The sequence below is a fragment of the Physcomitrium patens genome, chromosome 1 (genome assembly GCF_059467195.1).
Source record: "Physcomitrium patens ecotype Gransden chromosome 1, ASM5946719v1, whole genome shotgun sequence".
NCBI lineage: Eukaryota > Viridiplantae > Streptophyta > Bryopsida > Funariales > Funariaceae > Physcomitrium > Physcomitrium patens.
The window spans coordinates 17,315,480-17,336,610 of NC_143410.1; the positions used below are offsets into that span (position 1 = coordinate 17,315,480).

Here is a 21,131-nt window from a genome sequence, read left to right on the forward strand (position 1 = left end):
TTTAGGAGGATTTGATGTAACCATGAAACATAGAAAGTGATGTCAGTGATAATAATAATCAATCTACTTGTTATTAGGGCTAGTTAAATGGGGGGACCACTAAGACAATTGAAGTCGTAGAGTTTTCTGTTCTTGGCCTTGAACCAGCAAGCTAATATAATTTTTCGGAGGATTGAGCTAAATGTAATATTTCCATGGTGTTTGAAAATTTGGCATTCAAATGGCATTGGTCGTTATTGTGCATGCAATGAATGAATAAATACATTTAATAATTCGTTGTAAAATTCAAGAATTATAACTTATAAGAATAGAAATAAAATCTGTTATGAAATTGAAAACGACTTTTTAAAATCATAGATATAATAAAATTTTCATTCAAATACAGTTATAAGAATATATATATATATATATATATATATTGAATCTTTTGTGGTAATATTTTTTTTTTAATACTTACATTCTTTATTTTCAATATTTTTTTACTAAATGTTGGGAAGAAATAATTTTCATCCATGAAAGTAGGTTTTAATAATCAAATAATATAAACCATGGTATTGCAGCATAATGATTCATATGATGATTATTGTTTTTTTGGATTTTAAAATGATCCTCATAGAGAGTATAAAAGAATAAAAATAAGATTTTAGTTTTATTTTTTATGATGTGGATTTATAAAGTCACAATATGAATATTTATTAGATGGTGTGTGTAATGATGGACCTTTGTTTTCCTAAGTTCAAATGGATCTCACATGAAATATGACTTAATTCTATTTAAATACTATTCAACAATTCTTTGTAGAATTCAAATGCAAATAGTCTTTTAGTATGAGTAATTTAAATTGAACTTAACTAATGCAAGAATTATATAATCATGGTGTCAATTTTTTTTTTTATGTGGATAGAATTTAGATGGCATTAATGACACTTGGATTTGAAAAAAATTCCCTGTAGTTTTGAACAAGCACTATGGTGAATCATGAAATTGTCATATAGATTGATTACTTATGGAAGTTCAATATAATATTTTTAGAATGTATAATGTTGATACAATGTGATTTTTGGCTGTGCAAATTGGTTTTTGTACACAATATTATCAATTCAATCTTCAATCCATACAATATTGTTGTATTATGTGTATTCTTATTTGAGAATGCACTAGGCTTCTAGTTATGGATGATTAGTAGAAATACAAAAACAATCCTATCAAGTCTAATAGAATCTTAAATAACCTTAAGTAGACCTTAATAATCCTAAAAAAAATTTAACCAATCCAAAATAAATTTAAAAGAAGTTATAAAAGATATACAAAGGAGTCTCAAACTAATTCCAAAGAAAAATAATAAGAAATCTTAAAGAAATATAAAAATAAATCTTTAAAGAAATAAAAATAATCTTAAAGAAATATTAGAAATAAAAATCTTTAAAGAAATAATAAAGAATCCTAAAGAAATACTAAAAATAAAATATTAATATAATCTTAATTAAAATTTTAATTGAACCTTAATCAAATCTTAGTTCTAATCCTAATTGAAATCTCAATCGAACCTTAATGAAATCTTATGTCAAATTTTAATGAAATCCTAATAAAATTCTAAATCCTAGACAAATCCTATTCAATCCCTAGTCAAGTTCTAAATCAAACTCCAAGCAAAGCCTAATCCTAATCAAATCCTAGACCAAATCCTAAGCCCTAACCAAACCATAGACAAACCCTAAATCAAATCCTATAGCAATTTGGAACCTCAACAACTAATAATCAAATCATTGATATCAACTCAAAATTCGTATACTTCTTAATATCTTAGTTAGAAACAAGCACTAGAAAGATGAAATCAATTACAATTATGAATTGAAAGAAATGCAAGATAATCCAATTGAGTATTGAGTGGCATCCTACTCCTACCTAAATGCTGAAATTTAAGCACCAATACCTCTATTTTCAAGTCTTCAATTGCTTTCAAATTTCACCTAAATATTAGAAATCAAGTCTAGTATTTACACAAATTCACTTCAATTCAATTGAATTTTTTTTGAAGATCTTAAAAATACTCATTGAACTTCAATCTCTAATTTTTGAAACTTCAACCTACAAAAACCTTTATATACTATGATCGAATTGTTTGATTGACTTCAAAATTTGCATACACATTTATAACTAACATACCAATATACTTCCTAAAATTCATTTATATTCACCTTACAAAACTCAAAAAATTATCAAATTTAAAAACATATTTTTATTTTTTAAAATCTAAACCAATCAAAAACATTACAAACCTTGAAAATCCCTCAAAAACTCAATATTGATTCAATTGACATAAAACTAATCCTCAAAAATATCCCTTCAAGTTTTTCTTCAAAAATTGATCTTTGGTCTACTAAAGAACTCTAAAGTCACCATATGTATATGGTTTTGTCCCTTGAGATCTAATTTTGATCTAGGTTGATAATCAATTCTCTCTAAGTATCAATTTTTGGCTTCTTGATGTAAAATACAATAAAATCTATTCTTAATTCTTTCCTACATATTTTTATATTATTTAATTTTCTAATCTATTTTATTTTACCTATAAAGTAAGTAAAAGCATATTTTATAAAAAGAAATATTAACACCTTTTAATTTTATTATCTTTTTGAATATTATCTATATTTTTAAGATAATTTGTTATAATATTTTAAAATTAAATCTTCTATAATATAATGTTTTCTTCTCTCTTTCATTCAGTAGTCATATTACATCACAATATCCACCTCCCTTGAACATGTCCTTCTTGCAACATGTGCCAAGTTTTTTTTTCATTATATTGATATAGGGTATTTTGCATCTCCATGAAATTCTTAATCTTTAATTTGTTCATCTTCTTCCATTTCAATGTCCCATAATAGATTTTATTCTTCATTAAAAAAAATATCTTCACCTCTTTGTTCAAATAACTTTATTTATTTGTCTACTATAGGTATCTTCAATTTTATACCATCAAGTTCTTGTAACAAGTATGTTCTATTATTATATACTTATTTGACAACATAATGTCCAAACAATCTCTTTGCAAATTTTTTTGTTGTGCAATATTGATTGTCTAAGCTATTATCATAAATTAACATCCAATCGCCAACTTCAATTGTCTTAGGTTATAATTGATGTTTCTCTTATCAAATATTTCTTTATTATTTTTCCTTTCTTCTTTCAACCTCTTTATTATTGCTTCAATATCATTAGATCTTCTTTTTAATCATTGAATCCATAATGCTAAAAATTCCTTTTCATTGAAATCATCCTTTTAAGGTAATATATTCCATGTATGTACTATCTCTTCTATTGGCATCTTCAATTTTTATCTATGTATTAATTTAGAAGGCATAAAACATGTTACTGAGCTATAAGTTATTCAATCAACTCATAATACAAGTAGTAGTAGTCTGGGCCATTCATATGCTTTGCCATTGCATGTCTTTACTAATGCCTTAATAATAGATGAATGTCTACGCTCACGCTTACCATTACCTTACGAATTATATGTTTTTTTTAATAAAAAGTTTAATTCTCATTTCGCTAAAACATTCTTGTATTTTTCTTCCATCCAATTCACTCCTTTCAACTATTATTTTTTTTAATACAACTATAGCAATAAATAATATCTTTCAATAAAAATCAGCATACACCTTTAGTATTCTTTGTTTTTAATGCTTGTCTTTCAACCATATTGGATAAATCTTCTTGTGCAAGTATCAAATACTTCATTTGTCCAAGTTTCATAGGCATGTGCATTTTATATTAAACTAAGGTACTAAATCTACCATCTACTTAAAATGTAAAGCTAAAAGATAAGTTGGATGTAATCCATCTCAATGCCATATGTTTGAATATATTTGGTAACTTTCACAAGATCATATAAAATTTGCTATACCTTTGTGCATGCCCTTTCACTAATATTTTACTTTCAATTTAATAAATGTTGTCCAAATATCCCCATACCATGTTCATAAACTTTTATAAAATTCCTTAATAATCTTTTATTGAGCTTCTAAACCACATATCTCCTATTGTAGTACTTCTCTTCTTCACTTTAAATGCTTTTATAAATATCCATCATGTAAAAAATATTCATAGGCTTTCTTACGGATTTTCTTAAATTCTTGATTTTTCCATTCTTCTTGTCACTTTAATGTGCTTAAATACTCCTCAACATCTTTCCATTTTCCTTCATGTAAATCTCTTGAAAATATTTCTAATGATGTATTTAAATATATACCTTCTTCTTTTGATAATAAATTAGTATAAAAATTTGTATCCACATCATCTTCTAAATCAATCATATTTTCTTCATTGTAGTACCTTAGTCTTGATAACATATCTACAACTAAATTTTCTTTTCCTAAAATATATTTAAATTCTAGATTCATAGATTTGATAGTTACTATCTATCTAAATATAGTAATATTAAAAATTTAATAATTTGTAATTATGTTCAATAAAGATAGAAAATATATTTTTATAATTACTAATGCATCAATCAAGTATTTTTAAAATTTTTCATAGTTATTATTATATCCCATAATTTTTTTATTGATTTGTACATACGTCCTTTTCTTAACATTCAAAATCTTTGTTTCAAACTTTACTACATATCTATTCTCTTATTCATCATCTTATCCAATTGCTCAACCTATTCCAATTAGACTTGTATCAATTGTTAATATCACTAGCCTTCTATATTTGTAATTAATTTTCTTCAAAGTTAGAGATTAAAAAAAAAAATCTTTTAATTTTTTCATTATTTTTTTATTCTTTTTTTTATTAATTTTTTTATTCTTTCTAAATAATTCATATAATAGATTTATTACATGTGTAAAATAAGGTATTTATATATAATAGAAAATATATGCTCCTAAAAATCTTTTAATTTTTGTTGTATTTGTACATTCTTTCATTTTTTTAATAATATCAATCTTTCCTATATTAGGCTTATATCTATATAATCTATACATATTAAAATAAGATTGAATATTCTAAAAGATCTAAAACCCTTCTAGCCTATAGCAACATAAATTCCATCACAAAATAGGACAAGATGGACCAAAAGAAAATTAAGAAAAACTAAACAAAATAAAATATGAAAGAGAAAGTAAAGCTAAAAGAGATAGAACAAAACATAACAAAAAATACAAAGATCACTTTACCAAGAAAAAGAGACCAAAGTCATACTTAACCAAATATCTCAAATGGTCTCAATCAATCCTATTTAAACTTTGTTGAACTATTCTAGAATTTTCTAGAATATCCCTAATGATAGGTCCTACCAAGTTAACCACCCTTTTAGAAGATTCTAGAGGTGGATCCTATCTTGATAACCACCCTCCTAAAAGGTTCTAGAAATGGACTCCACCTAAATAACTACCCTTACTTCTTTTAGGATGTTCCATAGTAGATCCTACATGGACCATCAACCAAATCCCAATTCTAAAACTTCTAAAAACTTTCCAAAAACAGCCCTAATTACCTCCCTCTATATCTCAATAATACAATTATCTTATCCATGCTCCATTATGGTTAATCCTCCTCTACAAAAGCAAAACGTCCTTGTTTTGCTCCCGATGGTACCTCTAGATTGTTTCTTGGTAATGGATGAAATTCTATATAAGTTTCTATGTTGCATCTTGAATAGAATAGCCTTTCTAGAAGATCTTTTATTGAAGTTGTAGACATCTATGACCACAAAGAAGATAGCGATGCTACAAAATGTTGTCTACTTCATACTCTTATTGGTTATCAATCACAATTAGTGGTTGTGGTGGTTGATGTCCCTCTGAGAAGTACCTTAGTTTAATATAAAATTCTTTTAGTTGCAAAATATGGAAGATTAGATGGATCCAAATATGTGGCAAAAGTTGAAGGCAATATATAATATCAAAAATCATTGCAAAAATGTAGAAAGATATAAGCCATTGAGATGCCAACTTATGGACTTAGATTGATGTAGCAAGTAGAAAATTAGCATTAAAAAATAATAATTGATCACCATTTTAGAAGGTCTTATATTGTCGATTGTTATCCGCATATGGCTTCAATTAATTCTATGTGATTAGGAGGTAGTATCGTGCTTCCTACAAGGCAGTTGTAAGTCATTGTATAAACTTTTTTGTTGTTAAGTTATTGGTGTAGATGAGGCAATAAAGAGTTGCTAGCATAATTGGATATTGACCAATGTTAAGGAAGATTGGTGAATAATTGGTACTTGCTTCAATACTATCATTGTAAAAAAATTTCAATAGCATCAAATATTCATTCCAGTCATTATGATGAATTGCCACAAATGTCCATAGCATATCATCTAAGGTTTCAATTGTATGCTCTATTTGTCTATCCATTTGAGGATAGAAGGCCGTAGATATGGCAAGTTGTGTATCCAATAGCTTAGATAATGTCTGCCAAAAATTCTCTATAAAATACAAATTTTGATTTAAAATGATGATACGACATAATTCATGGTGAAAAAAAATAGTATCAAAGAAGATCCATATAAGTGTATTGGTATCAATATCAAATTTTACCATAGCCAAATAAAGTTGCTTCAAGAGTTGGTCCATAAAGAGAGCAATCGTTGTGTAATTATGAGGCGTTTGTGGCAAACACATATTGAGTTCTATGATCACTTGCTCTTAATATGCCATAAATAGTAGAATTAGCTCTAATAGCTTAAGAGATGTCATGTTGCATGCTTTATTACATTGACTTGATTTGCAAGAGTCCACAAATGCTTGAATATTACAGTCCAAACTTTTCTAAAATCACTTCTTTGAGATTTGTTTTAGAGTCTTTCTATGCCTTAAATACTAAGATATTGGAATTTTGTATCTCTCTTAAAGTATCCATATTTAGAATATAGCATCGTTACATATATATATATATATATATATCTATTTTTTAAAATAAAATAAGCCATTAATAAGATTATGATTTTAATACTATAATCAATTGTTAATCATCTTGAAATAAGCATCCTAATATGTAACTTCCTTCTATTTTATCTCTTTGATTAGGTTTAAAATTATACTATTAATAGTAAAAACTTTTATCTTGTTCTCTAATTTGGCCTTTAAGTCTAGTCTTCACAATAAGTTATTGCATAATATGTTATTGCTCTTATTTGGATTCAAGCTAAATATTAAAAAGTTGCAATTGTTCTTCCTAACAATAATATCATGATTTCATATTTTCTAAATATAAATCATATAGCAAGAATTGATTGTCAGTCCAAACAATCACTAGCTTTTTCAGTAAATAATATGGTTACATTTTTGTAGCATGTATAAGTACTAATTTTTCTTAATTACATATAGAAAAATTAAGCTTTGTCTTTTTGAGCTTGCATGATTCAAATGCCACAAGTTGAAGGCCCTTATCAAAGTCTTATTGAAAGACTGCTCTAATAGCAAAGTTGAAAGTATTAATATCAAGTGTACATAGAAGATTGGGATCATACAATTGTAATATTGGAATAATAATCAGTGTCTCCTTTAATCTATCAAAGACACTTTGCTGCTCCAATTTCCATTCAAATGAGGAACTTTTTTCCAATAGGCTTATCAATGAGGTAGTAATGTATACAAATTTCTAAATAAAATGATAATAATATCCAATAAAACCTAAAAATGAGTAGACTTCAAAAGCATCCTAAGAAATTGGCCAATCTTTTATTATTTTTATCTTATCCTATTCTATGCGCATGCCCTCAAAAGACACTATATGCCCTAATAACATGACCTTTGACTTTCAAATTTTATACTTTGACTAGTTGTAATAGAAGTAACTATCTTATAGTTGATACAACACTTCTTGTAGGTATTACTCATACTCATTAAGAATTTTTCTATAGACTAAGATATCATCAATAAATACAATTATATACTCATCTAAAAAGTCTCAAAAGAATCTATTCATGTGATCCATGAAAGAAGCCAGAGTATTGGTGAGGCCAAAAGGTAAACAAGCCATTCAAAATGTCCATAGAACATATTGAATGCCATCTTTTTTATATCCTTGTTTACAAAAAGTGTTTGCCAATAGCCAATGCAAGTTCCAATTTCCTAAAGATGGTTGTATTTTGAAGTTGGTCAAGAAGATCATCCATCCTTAAAAGTGGATGTTTATTCTTAATAGTTTGCTTATTGAGGCCTCGACAACCGATGCAAAGCCAAAGTCTACCATCTTTTTTAGGTGCAAAGAATATAGGTACTTTCCATAGTGACGTGCATTTTAAAATAAGGTCCTTCTCTAAGAGTTCTTCTAATATCTTTTGTAGCTCTTTAAGTTCATTTAATGCTAGGCGATAAATTGGCTGACTTCTTTGTTTAGGTTGATGCAATAATTATATATGAAAAGAGACACCTCAATCAGGTAGCATACTATAAGGTAAGTCAATTAGAAAAATATCTTGATATTCACTTATGATTTGTTCTACACGTTCTATTCTTTTGATTGTCTTTCCTACCATTGAGGTAAGATTTGGAACCATCATATATATATATATATATATATATATATATATATTGATTGATTGCTTATATTATAATTTCTTCTTCATAAAGATCATTCTTATAAATAAGCTTTTAGCCTCAAATCATTTTATTACTTTACTCCATATAGAGATACAAAGAATCACCTTGCATCTATTGTCTTTGAAAGAGATCATTCTTGCTATCCAATTAGCTTGCTTATTTTTGACCTTTAGCTATGGCATACCAAAGATAATGTCATATCTGAGCTTTATTACCATGAACTTCTCTCTTAACGCATAGATATTATTCAACCTTAAGATTTTTTCTTCACATGATTTATTTTATACAATCTCTTGATCATCAATTAGATGTATATTTCTTCCTTTCATCACCGTGATTTTAATCCCAAATCAATTAGCAATCTCAATCTCATTTGAGCCTGTATTTGGGATGATTCTACCATATCTCTCATGCTGCAATTTCTTTGCCAAATTTTGTTATCATAATGCCTTCTATCCTTCCAATTGATTTCTTAAGAGTAGCTTGTAGTAGCCCCAAAATAATAATCAATATGACTACAACAACTAATCTCTAACTACACAATGATTATTAATATATTACTAAAGAATAGACTATCATTTGCTTTAATACAAGTGAAATGGGATTAAATTCTCTTAAAGATATAAAACCCTTTTAGTATATAGCAATATAAATTCTATCAAAAAATAGGACAAAATGGACGAGAAAAAAATTAAGCAGAATTAAAAATAAAGATAAAACAAAGTAAAAATAAATAAAACAAAATAAAACAAAATAAAATAAAAAATGTAAACCAACCTTTACTAAGACAAAGGAATTAAAGCCATACTTGACTAAATGCCCTAAATTATCTTGATTAATCCTATTTATACTTTATCCAACCATCTTCGAACTTTTTAGAATGTCCTTAATGATGGATCCTACCAAGATAATCGTCCTTCTAGAAGATTCTAGAAATGGATTCTATCTAGATAATTGCCTTTAATTCTTCTTATATTTTCTATGGTGGATCCTATATAAACCACCAACTTAGCCCCAATTCTAAAAAAATTTCAAAAATGGCCCTAATTATGTATTTTTACATGTCAATAATATAATTATTTTATCCATGCCTTGTTACATATGTGTTCTACTACCAAATCTTCTTTTACTTGAAATAATAATTTTGTCCTTGATAAGGTTAAAATAACTTCTCCTAACCTTATCAAAATCTTCTCACAATCATCAATATGATCCACCACAAACTTCTTACATCTCTTTGAATCCAATGTCTCATCTTTTCTTTCTTCTTTACATTATTTAATTAGCTTATCATTTAGGAAAGATATTTTTATATTTAGAATAAATTTTCTTAATATCTTATTCATTCCATTCATCATATGTGCTACAAAATTTATAACCCTTTGTAATAAGGTATACATTTTGCCCAATCTTAATAGTATCTTCATAGTTATTAAATCTCTACTATGCATTTTCAATTGAAATTGATCATATCTCAAATAAAGATCTCTCATAGAATAAAATTTTCTCTCAATTCAACCACAGATGCCATTACAAATTCATCCACAATTGGACTTGAATCCATATTATGTCATTTATTGGTTGCATATCTTGAATAATCTTCAATATTCTATTCTTATTACATACTAAAAACCATCAATTAAAATATGATGTAATAAACTATTCTATAATTTCTATTATAATATTTTCATTGAGTAATTTGACTAGAATTGCCCTCAAATTCTATGGTTCATGTGGAATTGTGAAAACAACCATAGGTACTACAATACTTAGATCAATGCACCCTATTTCATGTGATTCAAATAAAAATATCTTATCATATCATAAAAGCATATCTTTGAAACATTTCCCTTTATTTCTTATCAAAAATTCTTCACATCCAACTTTTAAATCATCTAATGTTAATTCATCTTTGAATTCATGACCTATTTTTTTGGGATTCCTTGAATTATGTTGCATAAAAGCCTTCTCAATCTATTATTTAAAATCCAATGGTAGTAGAAATACCACTATTTTAATCTTTTTTGAAACAATTTTATATTTTGCATTCATTATCATTTCATACTTATTCATATATTCTTTCATTACATCATAAAATTGCTTAGAATGGATGTTTATTATCTTATCACCACCTTCAAAATCCAAATCTAATAACATTTAAAAATTATCTATAGTATCATTAAAGCAAGATTCTTCAAATATTCCTAATATGTATTCATCTTCATCAATTATTCTATATTTCTTCAACTCATATTTTATATTTTTTACATTTTTTTTTCTATCTTTTTCAAATTATTTATATTTTTTAATAAAATATATCCATTCCATAATAATCCTATAATGGCCTCATTTCTTTTACTAGATAGAAAGCCATCACCCTTTGCACTATTGCAAGTCCACTTTATAATGGCCTTTAGTCAAAAAATCCTTTGAGTCATTAAGATCTTTAAATTCTTTGTGTATCCTTGATAAAGGATGCTCTCTCAAACTATCTCAATTTCTTTTGTAATTTGCACAAACGGTTAAAAATTACATGACCTTCTTTCAAGCTTAACTTCTTACATAGGCCAAACCATCATCTAAAACTTTTGTTTCCATTCACGTGGCAATAATATAACGGTTGTCCTAATATAACAGGATATGTAGACATATCTTGTGCTAAGAAATTTTATTCATAAATAACATCTCCTATTGTCACTTTGATATTAGGACAAGGTCCATACAAATCCTTCTTTGAATTTTTTATTTTTCTTATAATCTTTCTATGTTCAATATCAATAAGTCATTTTTTTTCTTTTATGTAATTCTTTTGAAATTAAATTAATTTCAAAACCATGATCAATTAATGCCACAATTGGTTCTTCTAAATCTTCTAATTTTACCAAACTTTCTATAGTAGTCATAGTTCAATGACTTCAAGAATAATGAATAAAAGCTTGAATCACATCATCTTTTTTTTATAAATCTTACTAGCAAGATGTCTCCAAAAAATTGCATTTCATCTTCTTCATCTTTATTTCTTTCCATTGCTCTTGTTTATTGTACATTTAATGTCATAATATCTTTAATAGATAGTCATTTTTTCTTTATTATATCAATAATAACTTCATAAAATTCACGCTTTGCAATTCCTAGAATTTTACCAATTATGAATTCAATCTTTTTATTTATAATCTAATCCTCTAATACTTTCTTCAAATCAATAGCAACTTCAATATTGGATTGTAATTTATAAGTAAGAGCCTTTGCTTTTTCTTTCATATATATATATATATATATATATATATATATATTTTTTTTTTTGTAGAAATATTCTCTATTCTCTCATAATGTATAGGATTCTTTTCTTATTGTGTTTTTTCTCCCCTTATAGTTTTTTTTGATAGTCCTTCTTTATTTTCATCTCTTCTTTGTTTTTCTTCTATTAATCTTCATGTTGACTCCTTGCAATATAAGCATGTACCTATAATCCATCTACTGGATCATCCAACCTAGTAATTTGCTAAATATTATTGCCAACATGTTTTAAATAATCTCTAATAATTTTTTTCCTTTTCAGCATAATTCATTTCATTTAATCCCAAAGAACTAGATTCTTCAAAAAATTCAAGATTTATGCTTAAATGTTTGCTTAGATTTGCTTAGATTTGCTTCCATCCAATATGTTGATGCTTCATTCTTTGAGATTTTAAATGCTTTCTTTGTAAGCACCTTTATCCTCTTTTTATCAAAGTTTGTCTCTAATTTTTTTCCACTCTCTTTTAAGTATATCATACCATCTTTAAAAAAAAAAAAAAAAAAACTCCTTTACGTAATGCCTTTATAAAAACTTTACATTTTCTTCTTAAATGATCTAAGCTATTACATCACATGAACCTATGTACTACAACTTCCATTGGTCTTGATTTTTATTTTATTGATATTTTTTATGATTGACTCATCTCTTCAAGTTTTGTAAATTTTATTTGTAAATCTCTCATCCATGGTATGATTTCATCAATGTCCATTTTTTTCTTTTTTTGATGTAACCATTGAAGATTGAATCATAGACAAAGAATAATTAATAGGCATTTTTACTTTAGATGTTTGCAATGGTTTTTAAACACTTACTTTTTCTTTTATCCTTTTTATCTTTATAAGCAATCCTATTGCCTCTTCTACTTCCTTCTAATTTGTTATCAATCTTTCTTCTTCTTCTTTATCTTGAAGAAAAATTTGCAACTTCCCTTATAACTCTTCATCAGTCACTTGAAGAAATAATTCCACTTTGCTTAAATCTAATAATTATCTTTTTTTCTTTGATAAATAAGAATATTATCTTTCAAACTCTCTAAATAATTTTGTTTCTTAAAGATCTTTTTCAATCTACTCAAAAAACTTCTATGTAATACAATTACTATTTTCCAAAAAAAATTCATTCTTTAATGCTTGAAAAAAAAATTCCATAAACCTCCAAAATGTCCTATGATGGACTTTACTTGATTTCTTATCTCTGATGCAAAGACTAATTCAAATAATTAAACCATCTCGTTTTCAAAAACATGCATCAATCCCATTTTTTTTACATAATACATTAAATATTTTATAATATTCTTCTCTTCAAATTGATCAATCTTAACCACAACTACTTGTAATACTTTGTTTTCTATAGCCTCTTTGCATTCTTTAACTTGTTGTTGCATGAATAGGAAAAAAGCCTCAAACATACTTATAGAATTGAGATCAAAATATTTACTTTGTCTTCCACTTGAAGTACCAAATAAAGTACCATCTAAAACCTTTCTTTCCATTTCCTTCTCTTTCTTCTTCATAATTCAAATAAATCAAAAAAAATAATCAAAAGAAATAAAAAAAAAATCTAAATACCTTTCACCTCAAGCTTTTCATTTGAGATTCACCAAATTATGTCATATTATATGCATTCTTGCTTAAGAATACACTCAGTACTTTGTTGTGGAAGATAAGCAAAAAGCAACAACAATCCTACTAAACATAATAGTCTTAAATAAACTTTAAGTAATCCTTAAGGTTTACTTTAAGGTTTCAATTTAATTCTAATCAATTTTTAATCAATTGAAAATTTATTTAAAAGATATTATAAAATAAATACAAAGAAGTCTTATTATAACCTTAAAAAAAATAACAAAAGAATCTTAAAGAAATAAAAAAATAAACCTTTAAAGAATTAATAATAAATTTTAAAAAATGTGAAAAATAAAAACTTTAAAGAAATAACAAAGAACATTACAAAAGTACTAAAAAAATTCTAAATAAATCCTAAATAAATCCTAAATAAATCCTAAAAAATCCTAATTTAATCTTAATTAAAACCTTAATAAATATTAATCAAACCTTAAATCAAATCTTAATTGAAACCCTAAATGAATCTTAATAAAGCTTAACCAATTCCTATGTCAAGTCCTCATTGAAATCCTAATTAAAATCCTAATGAAACTCTAATGAACCATAACCAAATTTTAAATCAAATCCAAATTAAAATCCTAATTGAAATCCTAATGAACCTTAATCAAATCATAGATCAAATACTAATTGAAATCCTAATTAAATCTTAATAAAACTTAATCAAATCCTAGTAATTGCCATCACATGGTACATATCACCAGTGTACTAATTGAAGTTCCTTTGCTTGATTCTTCTAAAGTAAAACATTTTCCATCAAACTCCAATGTTGCACTTTCTTCATAGTTTCATAAGACACGGAGGCAGCTGATGAAGACAAGCTATCAAAATTCTCAAACATTGATATCTTTTCCTACCATATCTGTCTATCATCCTCATGTAGCTAGATAGTTGAGCTTCTCTTATCCTTCTACTTGTCAAGGTCTGCTCAATTTTCATCCATAAATTAATGTTTGAAGAAACACACCAATTCAAATAATCTTTTTTAATACAAAATGCTAGTTTTGATCATTTCAATGTATTTATTTTTAATGAGTTGACCTTATGAAATGTGGATGGTGCTGCCATCAGGGTTATTTAAATACATCTTAATGTGGGGCATTACCTCTTCTACATGTGTTTCTTTCCCTCTGAAATTATCGTATATTGCAATTGATTACTTATTGAGATCAACGCTTTGTCATTGGGCATTTTCAGGGTTGGAGTTGTAGGAGAACCAGAAATAACCAAAGCCCAAGAACCAAGAGACTGCAATCAAAAATCACATCAAATTTTAGAACTTCAAAAGAAACCAACATGTTGCCATCAACGCCAATTGGTATTAGGTTTGCACATTTAAAACCTTGATAGTATGGTTAGTTGACCTTTGTGATTGTTTAATTTAACAAATGTATGGAAGTATATTAGGCCAAGAGTACATTAGATGGATTACAGGGTGGGATTGTTTATTAGTACAAAATGTTTGATGTGTCAAATTTAAATATATACATATATATATATATATATATATATATATTCTGTTATCTTTCTGGAGCTAATGTATTGTACGACTCATTGTGTGATACTAGTGTTTTTTTTGTATCTGATTCAATTTTTGAAGTTGACTTATCTTCTAATCATTGGTTCTTAGTTTATCTTTAAAGTTTATGGAGAGGACACTGTAATTTTTTTTTAAATACTCATTTCGTTAATTATTTTGATACTAAATAATAGATAGCAATTTCTTATGTAAATAAAGTTAGTTTGATTGAATGATTTATTTTTATACTTCTATTCTACTACAGACAGCACAAAATCTAATTCAAAAATGTGATTGTAATGCTCATTTTTGTAGCATTGCATAAAAATGCTCTTTATCAACAAAAGTGATTAGCAGGGAATAATTGTTAAATTTTTTCTAACAAGCTGACACATAACTAAGGAGAAACTAAGATTCTAACAAAAATGATAATAATCCTAAAATTAATGACACGTGACTTCCACAGTCAGAAGCATCATGGCCCTGCTAAAATTTCCTCAACTCCAGGCCTACGATCCAAAGTTTGCACATAGGGTTAGGTACTCATTGTGCCATTGGTATCCAAATCCAGTGCATAAACCAATAGGGTGTTGTACACTGCAGAATCGTTAATCCAATTCAATCATAGACTCAAGATTTGCATCAAATCAAGAGCTTAAGTAATACAATACAGTTCCAATGACCCTGATTACTTCAATTTGGACGATGTCAGTCATGCTGTATTCTATGCAAAGTAATTAATGGTATCATGACTTGTGCATAAAATTTCTTATTACATCTACAATCCCTAAGCATGATCTGAGCTGCATTAAAAACCAAAACACCAAATCTGTTGCACGTACCTAACAAAATTTCTCCCATCCTTAACATCTTACAAGCATCAACCGATTCCAAGGTCGAAGAAATCCACACACTGTACTCTGCACAACGGACATTACAATCCAAAATGTGCACACTCTACCTGGCCCAGGGGAGGAATTGGGTTCCGTGGATTTCGGCAGAGGATGAGAAGTTACCATAACTACTGTCGTTACTCGCAGAACCTTCCAAAGCTATGGCACCCGTCAGCTCCAGCACCACTTCGTTGATCGTTGGCCTATGTTTGCTTCTGGGCTCCACGCTTTGCAACGCAATCTCAGCAACTTTCCAAAGCGCATCGACATTCGGATGAGACGCTCTCACCGCAGGATCCAGTATAGCCTCGATATTCCCTTGCGCCAGACTCGCCCGAACCTGAACATAACAACATGCCTCAGAATTGCCCCAGTGCATTGTTTCTGCCCCAGAAAGGTCACACTCCGCTTGCATATGCTACAAACGATGCTGCTCATTGCTGCGTCAACTTTGGTGCTCGCGAATAAAATTACCCAGTCACAGATGTTCCATTCCGTCGGCTTCGACCGGTCGACGGGCAGACGTCCTGTGATCAATTCCAGAAGTACCACTCCGAAGCTAAAGACGTCGCTCTTGGCAGAGAGCACATTTGTGGAGAAGTACCTGGACAGTTGCATTGCATGAATTCAGTCCTTCATACTCAAGCCTTCCTCAACAGACTGCTACATCCAACTTCTGGTGCGTCGCCCTCCACTCATTGTCGAATCACAACGGCATCTACGGAGTGAAACAAGAACTGAAACCTGAAAAGTACGATTGCAGATGTATGGCTTACTCTGGATCCAGGTACCCAGCTGTGCCCTTGACAAACGTGACGACCTTTGTTATGTCCTCATCACCAACGAGCCTTGACAGCCCAAAGTCTGTCAGTCTCCCTTCGTATTTGGTGGTGATGAGGATGTTGCTGCTCTTCACATCACGGTGTATCAAACTCGGACTGCACCCTTTGTGTAGGTACTCCAACCCTGCAATCATTCCACGAGGACCAGAGAATTATGCGCAAGCTGTGCACTCCACTTTGGTGCAGCATATCACATCAAAGGAAATTGCTTCAAGTGCATTCCGGCACAATACCTGATGCTGCATGGAGGGCAATGTTAAGTCGGGTCTTCCAGTCCAGCACATCCGGTCCAGAATTGGCAGAGCCCTCTGTTGTCAATCGAGACCTATGAGCCGTTAGCGTTCAAAATGTTCACGAACGTCGAGGTACGTGAAAGCAAGTGGAGTAGGTCAAAGCTTATGGGAGGAATCGGAAAACGTCGCTGGTCATGGCCTATCCTGAACCAGTCGAGACAGGATGTTCAAAGCTCACCAGATGTGACTGTACCACTGAGATGGTCTCGCAGGGAGCCCCTGTGGATATACTCGTAGATCAACATCATCTGCATCCCTGGTACTCTGCAATATCCTACAAGATTTACAAGATGCTTGTGGTGGACTCTGGACAGAATGTCGACTTCGTTGAGGAACTCTGTCTCCCCTTGGCGAGATTCTTTATCGAGGACCTTCACTGCAACTTCTCTGCCATCCGTCAACCTGCCGTAGTACACGGGGCCGAAGCCTCCTCTCCCGATCACCTTCTTGTAGTTGGCCGTTGCAGCAACGATCTCGTCGGGAGAGAATTTTCGGGCACCTGTGGTCATAGATTGTAAGTGCCTGCTTCCATCTTCCAGCTATATTGCTGCGTGAGAGTAAATGAGTCGTTGACCAACAGCTGCACGCGGTACAATTCATCGCTGCTTTAGGGTGTAGGGTGTGAGATAAAGCTAACAACTGACCTCCATGAATGTTTGAAGTTAGGTTGATGTTGATCTCCTTGCTTACAATGTTTGGATTCGAATTTCCAACTATTAGGGTGTCCATATCTTTTGCAGGACGACGATTTCGACGGCAAACTAAGTAGTACACAAGAGCAACCACGATCGCCACAAATGCCACTCCTCCTGCCACTCCACCTACAATGGCTGCAGTATTGGTTGAAGGCGATGCTGGCAGTGTCGCATTCAAGAGCGGATTTCCGTAGTAGCTAACAAAGAGTTGCACAAACGCGCTTGAGTTAGGAAGTATGTACGTTGCTGTTGTGACGTCACACAGCTATGGGCCTGTAAGTTGCTAGATGATGTTGGAACAAGGGACAGTATCTTACGTGAAATTCCAATTCTTGCTCGAGAACGCTGAGGGGATTTTGCCACTGAAGTTGTTGTTCTGCACAATCCTGCAACTCGGAAAGGGACATGACCACAATGATGACAAAAGCTCTGTGATAATCAGCGGGGTTTGTGGTAAATGTTGATTACACTATGGTTTGGTAAGAGTGGGTCAAGAGTGCTCACAACTCGCGAAGCTTTGGTAGAAAAGCAAGCCACTCTGGAAGCGGTCCACTCAGTGCGTTGTCTTGTAAATGTCTGGACATAGACACAAACGCGTAGGTTAGTGCCAATTTGCTGCGGAATGTGAATTGGATTCGTATTTTGGAACCACCAAATAGTTAGGAACTCACAATGTTTTCAAGTTCGTCAAGGCACTCAAGTCAGGTAGTTGCCCCGTCAGAGAGTTGCCATCCAACTTCCTGCACATGGAAAGGACGTCCCAACCTCAGCCATATGGAATGGCGCGGGAAATTGATCGGCATGGAAGGGTGTTCAACTGGCTACAGGAGGGGGCTCAGGACGTTTGTACACTTACAAGGTGGTGAGGTCTAGAAGGTCGTTGAAGCTGGGTGAGATGGCTCCAGTTAAGTTTTCTGCTGATAGTACTCTGGGAAGGTTGATTCAGAATTGGAACCAGGTCAGAATTGAAATGGCTACTTTCCAGCATGATTGGATCAACCTGCAGAGTAAAGTGCAAACGTGAGGAAACGATAAACGCAAACATCTTACACTGTAAGAACGGCTGGATTTTCCGTTTTGTCCACTGAACTACAATTGATCCAATGGTGAGGTTTTGGGAGACAAGGGTCGCCTCGCCAACTTGTCAAATTCATGTCCACCTTGATGCTCTCGATTGCAGCCCAGTCCCGATCGTTTGTAGGTGCAACCAGTGGGTCGCAAATTTTGTAGATCTCCATGGCGGTCAGTATGGGACCTTTCATCGATGTTCGGAACGGATCGGGATAGAAGAAATTTTTCGACCCAGGTCCAATATTGGCGCTATCGTTATAAACACCATATAGCTTTAATGTTTCTCTTGTTCGATTTACCACATTCACCAGGAAAGGCTCAGTTTCTCCAGGTCCAACTAGGTAGAAGCTTCGATCCGTTTTGTTGGTTGTCAAGTCGAGCTCTACAAAGTAATATTGTATATATGCTTTGAAAGATACGCTTGAGTCCAAGTCAATTGTGAGGTTCCCGTTGGTTGTCATCCCACTACGCAAAACGTCTTGAGGGGTTTCACTCAGATAAATTGGAACCGAAGATGTGCCAATTCTCGTGTCACTTTTTGCTTGAATACCAACTGGCGTAGAAGTACATGAAATAATACTGGCATACCTCATCGGATAAGAATTTGTGTAGGATCCATTGGCGGATGGATACCAGTACCGATCGTAAGGATCGCCAAGGTGCCTGGAATGCGGTCGTCACGAAAAGCGTATTCATAAGTTAGAAACATTGACTCAAGGAGAGGCAGACGTTTTCACCAGTGGCAAACCCAAAGCGTCATATTGAAACTTACTTTATGATATTTTTGTTAATTTGTGAGCCGCCAAGATAGAAACGGGTCTGGGTGGTCACTATCTGGTTAGTATCCAACCAACCAGTTATAAACTCAGATACCATCGATTTCTCAATAGCACGGAGTGCAATATTAGAGATGAAGGGGGTACTACCACTTGGATCCTGCACAAGGCAAAGCGATGTTTCGTTCCTAGCCGCAGTCTGAAATGTCACCTCATGTATGAACCTATCAGACACATCTAGAATTGAGACAGTCTCGAAAATTGTGGAATCCAAGCCTAATTGAAAGCTAGGTGGGGACATGGATTTGTCGTAGCCTCCATGATAGAATCCAAGTCTCATAATATAAATACTTCTGGGTTTTACTGGAAGTGTGAAGCAATTCTTGGTACGGGATTCTCCTTTGAAGTAGCGAAGAGCCTTTTCCTCTGGCCAGTCGGTGTTGGGTAGATTGCGCGCGATTTTTCCAGTTGATACGAAAGCATCATCTGGATGCCATGTTATGCCATGCTTATCTGTGTACTCTTTTGAGGCGCCACAGTCGAGGTGCAGGAAGTCTGAGCCAATTTGAAACAACTCACAGCGTTGGTGCCTCCGAGGACTTCACGGCGGATGGAAGAAGTCTAATAGACTCGTAAGGACAGACCAACATCCTATGTGTGATATTGGATCGGGGAGCCGGAAAGGAATGGACACAACAATAAAAACCTCTCGAAAACTAAAGCATCACAAACTTACCAGTTTTAGGATCTACCACACTCCACGCACCAGGAACACTGACCATGCAGAATAGCAGTGCCAACACTCCCCATAGCGAGTCCATCAAGATGAACGCACTAGTTGGTGTGACCCAAAATCTCCTCCGACACTTCACACGCTTAGAACAGCGTCCCTGTGCTCACTTCTGGAACCCGACTTGTAGTCACCCCTTCTCACTCTGCACCTGCCTCCCTGCTGCAGCAATTGAGTTGGGGTGGACACATTGTGCGTGATGAAGTTGGGACATTGTCGGCAAGAGACTGGTGGTTTACCGACCGGGCAAAACGTATACCGATTTCTTGGTCAGTTTGTTTATTGTCAAGATACTTCGGAGAATCAAGGATTGAAATACTCACCCCACATTTTTGTTGGGTAGCTAATTTTAGTAGTGGAAAATGAACATTATGAGCCCTTCATTTAGTCCTTTAATGGTGAACTACACAGGCGAGAAAGTCTAACGTAAAAAGTTAAAACTGGTGTCAACAGGATATTGATTCAATCGACGTGTATAAATAACTCTATTTAACTTTTGTATCTACCTGTTATGTGATCAATCAATTTGTATAAGTATAAATTGTGAGCAGGTGGAAATTTAATTATTTCTTATTACACCAATATCTGTAATTAGTGTTAACCACTCTATTTGCAACATGTAGAAACAAATTTATTAATGTATTGAGTTACTTTCTTAACTTCTTTGTTTCATGTTAATCCAATTGTTGAATCTTTTTGTGGTTGCATTTTGCATAACAATATCTAAACTAATATCCAAATAGTGATATACAATAAATATGGATATTGATG

At 31.5% G+C, this 21,131-nt stretch overlaps 1 protein-coding gene across 2 annotated transcripts; it reads right to left on the reverse strand.

Moving 5' to 3' along the window:
• Positions 1-15,291: 15,291 nt before the first annotated feature.
• Positions 15,292-20,607, reverse strand: LOC112282000 (putative LRR receptor-like serine/threonine-protein kinase At1g67720). 2 transcript variants are annotated; one of them, XM_024519091.3, is made up of 14 exons: positions 20,307-20,533; positions 19,567-20,125; positions 18,774-19,457; positions 18,580-18,651; positions 18,395-18,463; positions 18,228-18,299; positions 18,041-18,109; positions 17,673-17,920; positions 17,207-17,527; positions 16,969-17,043; positions 16,670-16,859; positions 16,368-16,497; positions 16,017-16,233; positions 15,292-15,509 (listed from the first exon to the last, which is right to left on the reverse strand). In XM_024519091.3, the coding sequence occupies exons 1-14, from the start codon at positions 20,389-20,391 to the stop codon at positions 15,487-15,489; spliced, it is 2,814 nt and encodes a 937-aa protein (XP_024374859.1). In that variant the 5' UTR covers positions 20,392-20,533; the 3' UTR covers positions 15,292-15,486. The 2 variants fall into 2 exon arrangements, with proteins under 2 accessions (XP_024374859.1, XP_024374849.1); XM_024519081.3 differs by lacking the exon at positions 15,292-15,509 and having other exon boundaries at positions 15,556-16,233; positions 20,307-20,607.
• Positions 20,608-21,131: the final 524 nt, after the last annotated feature.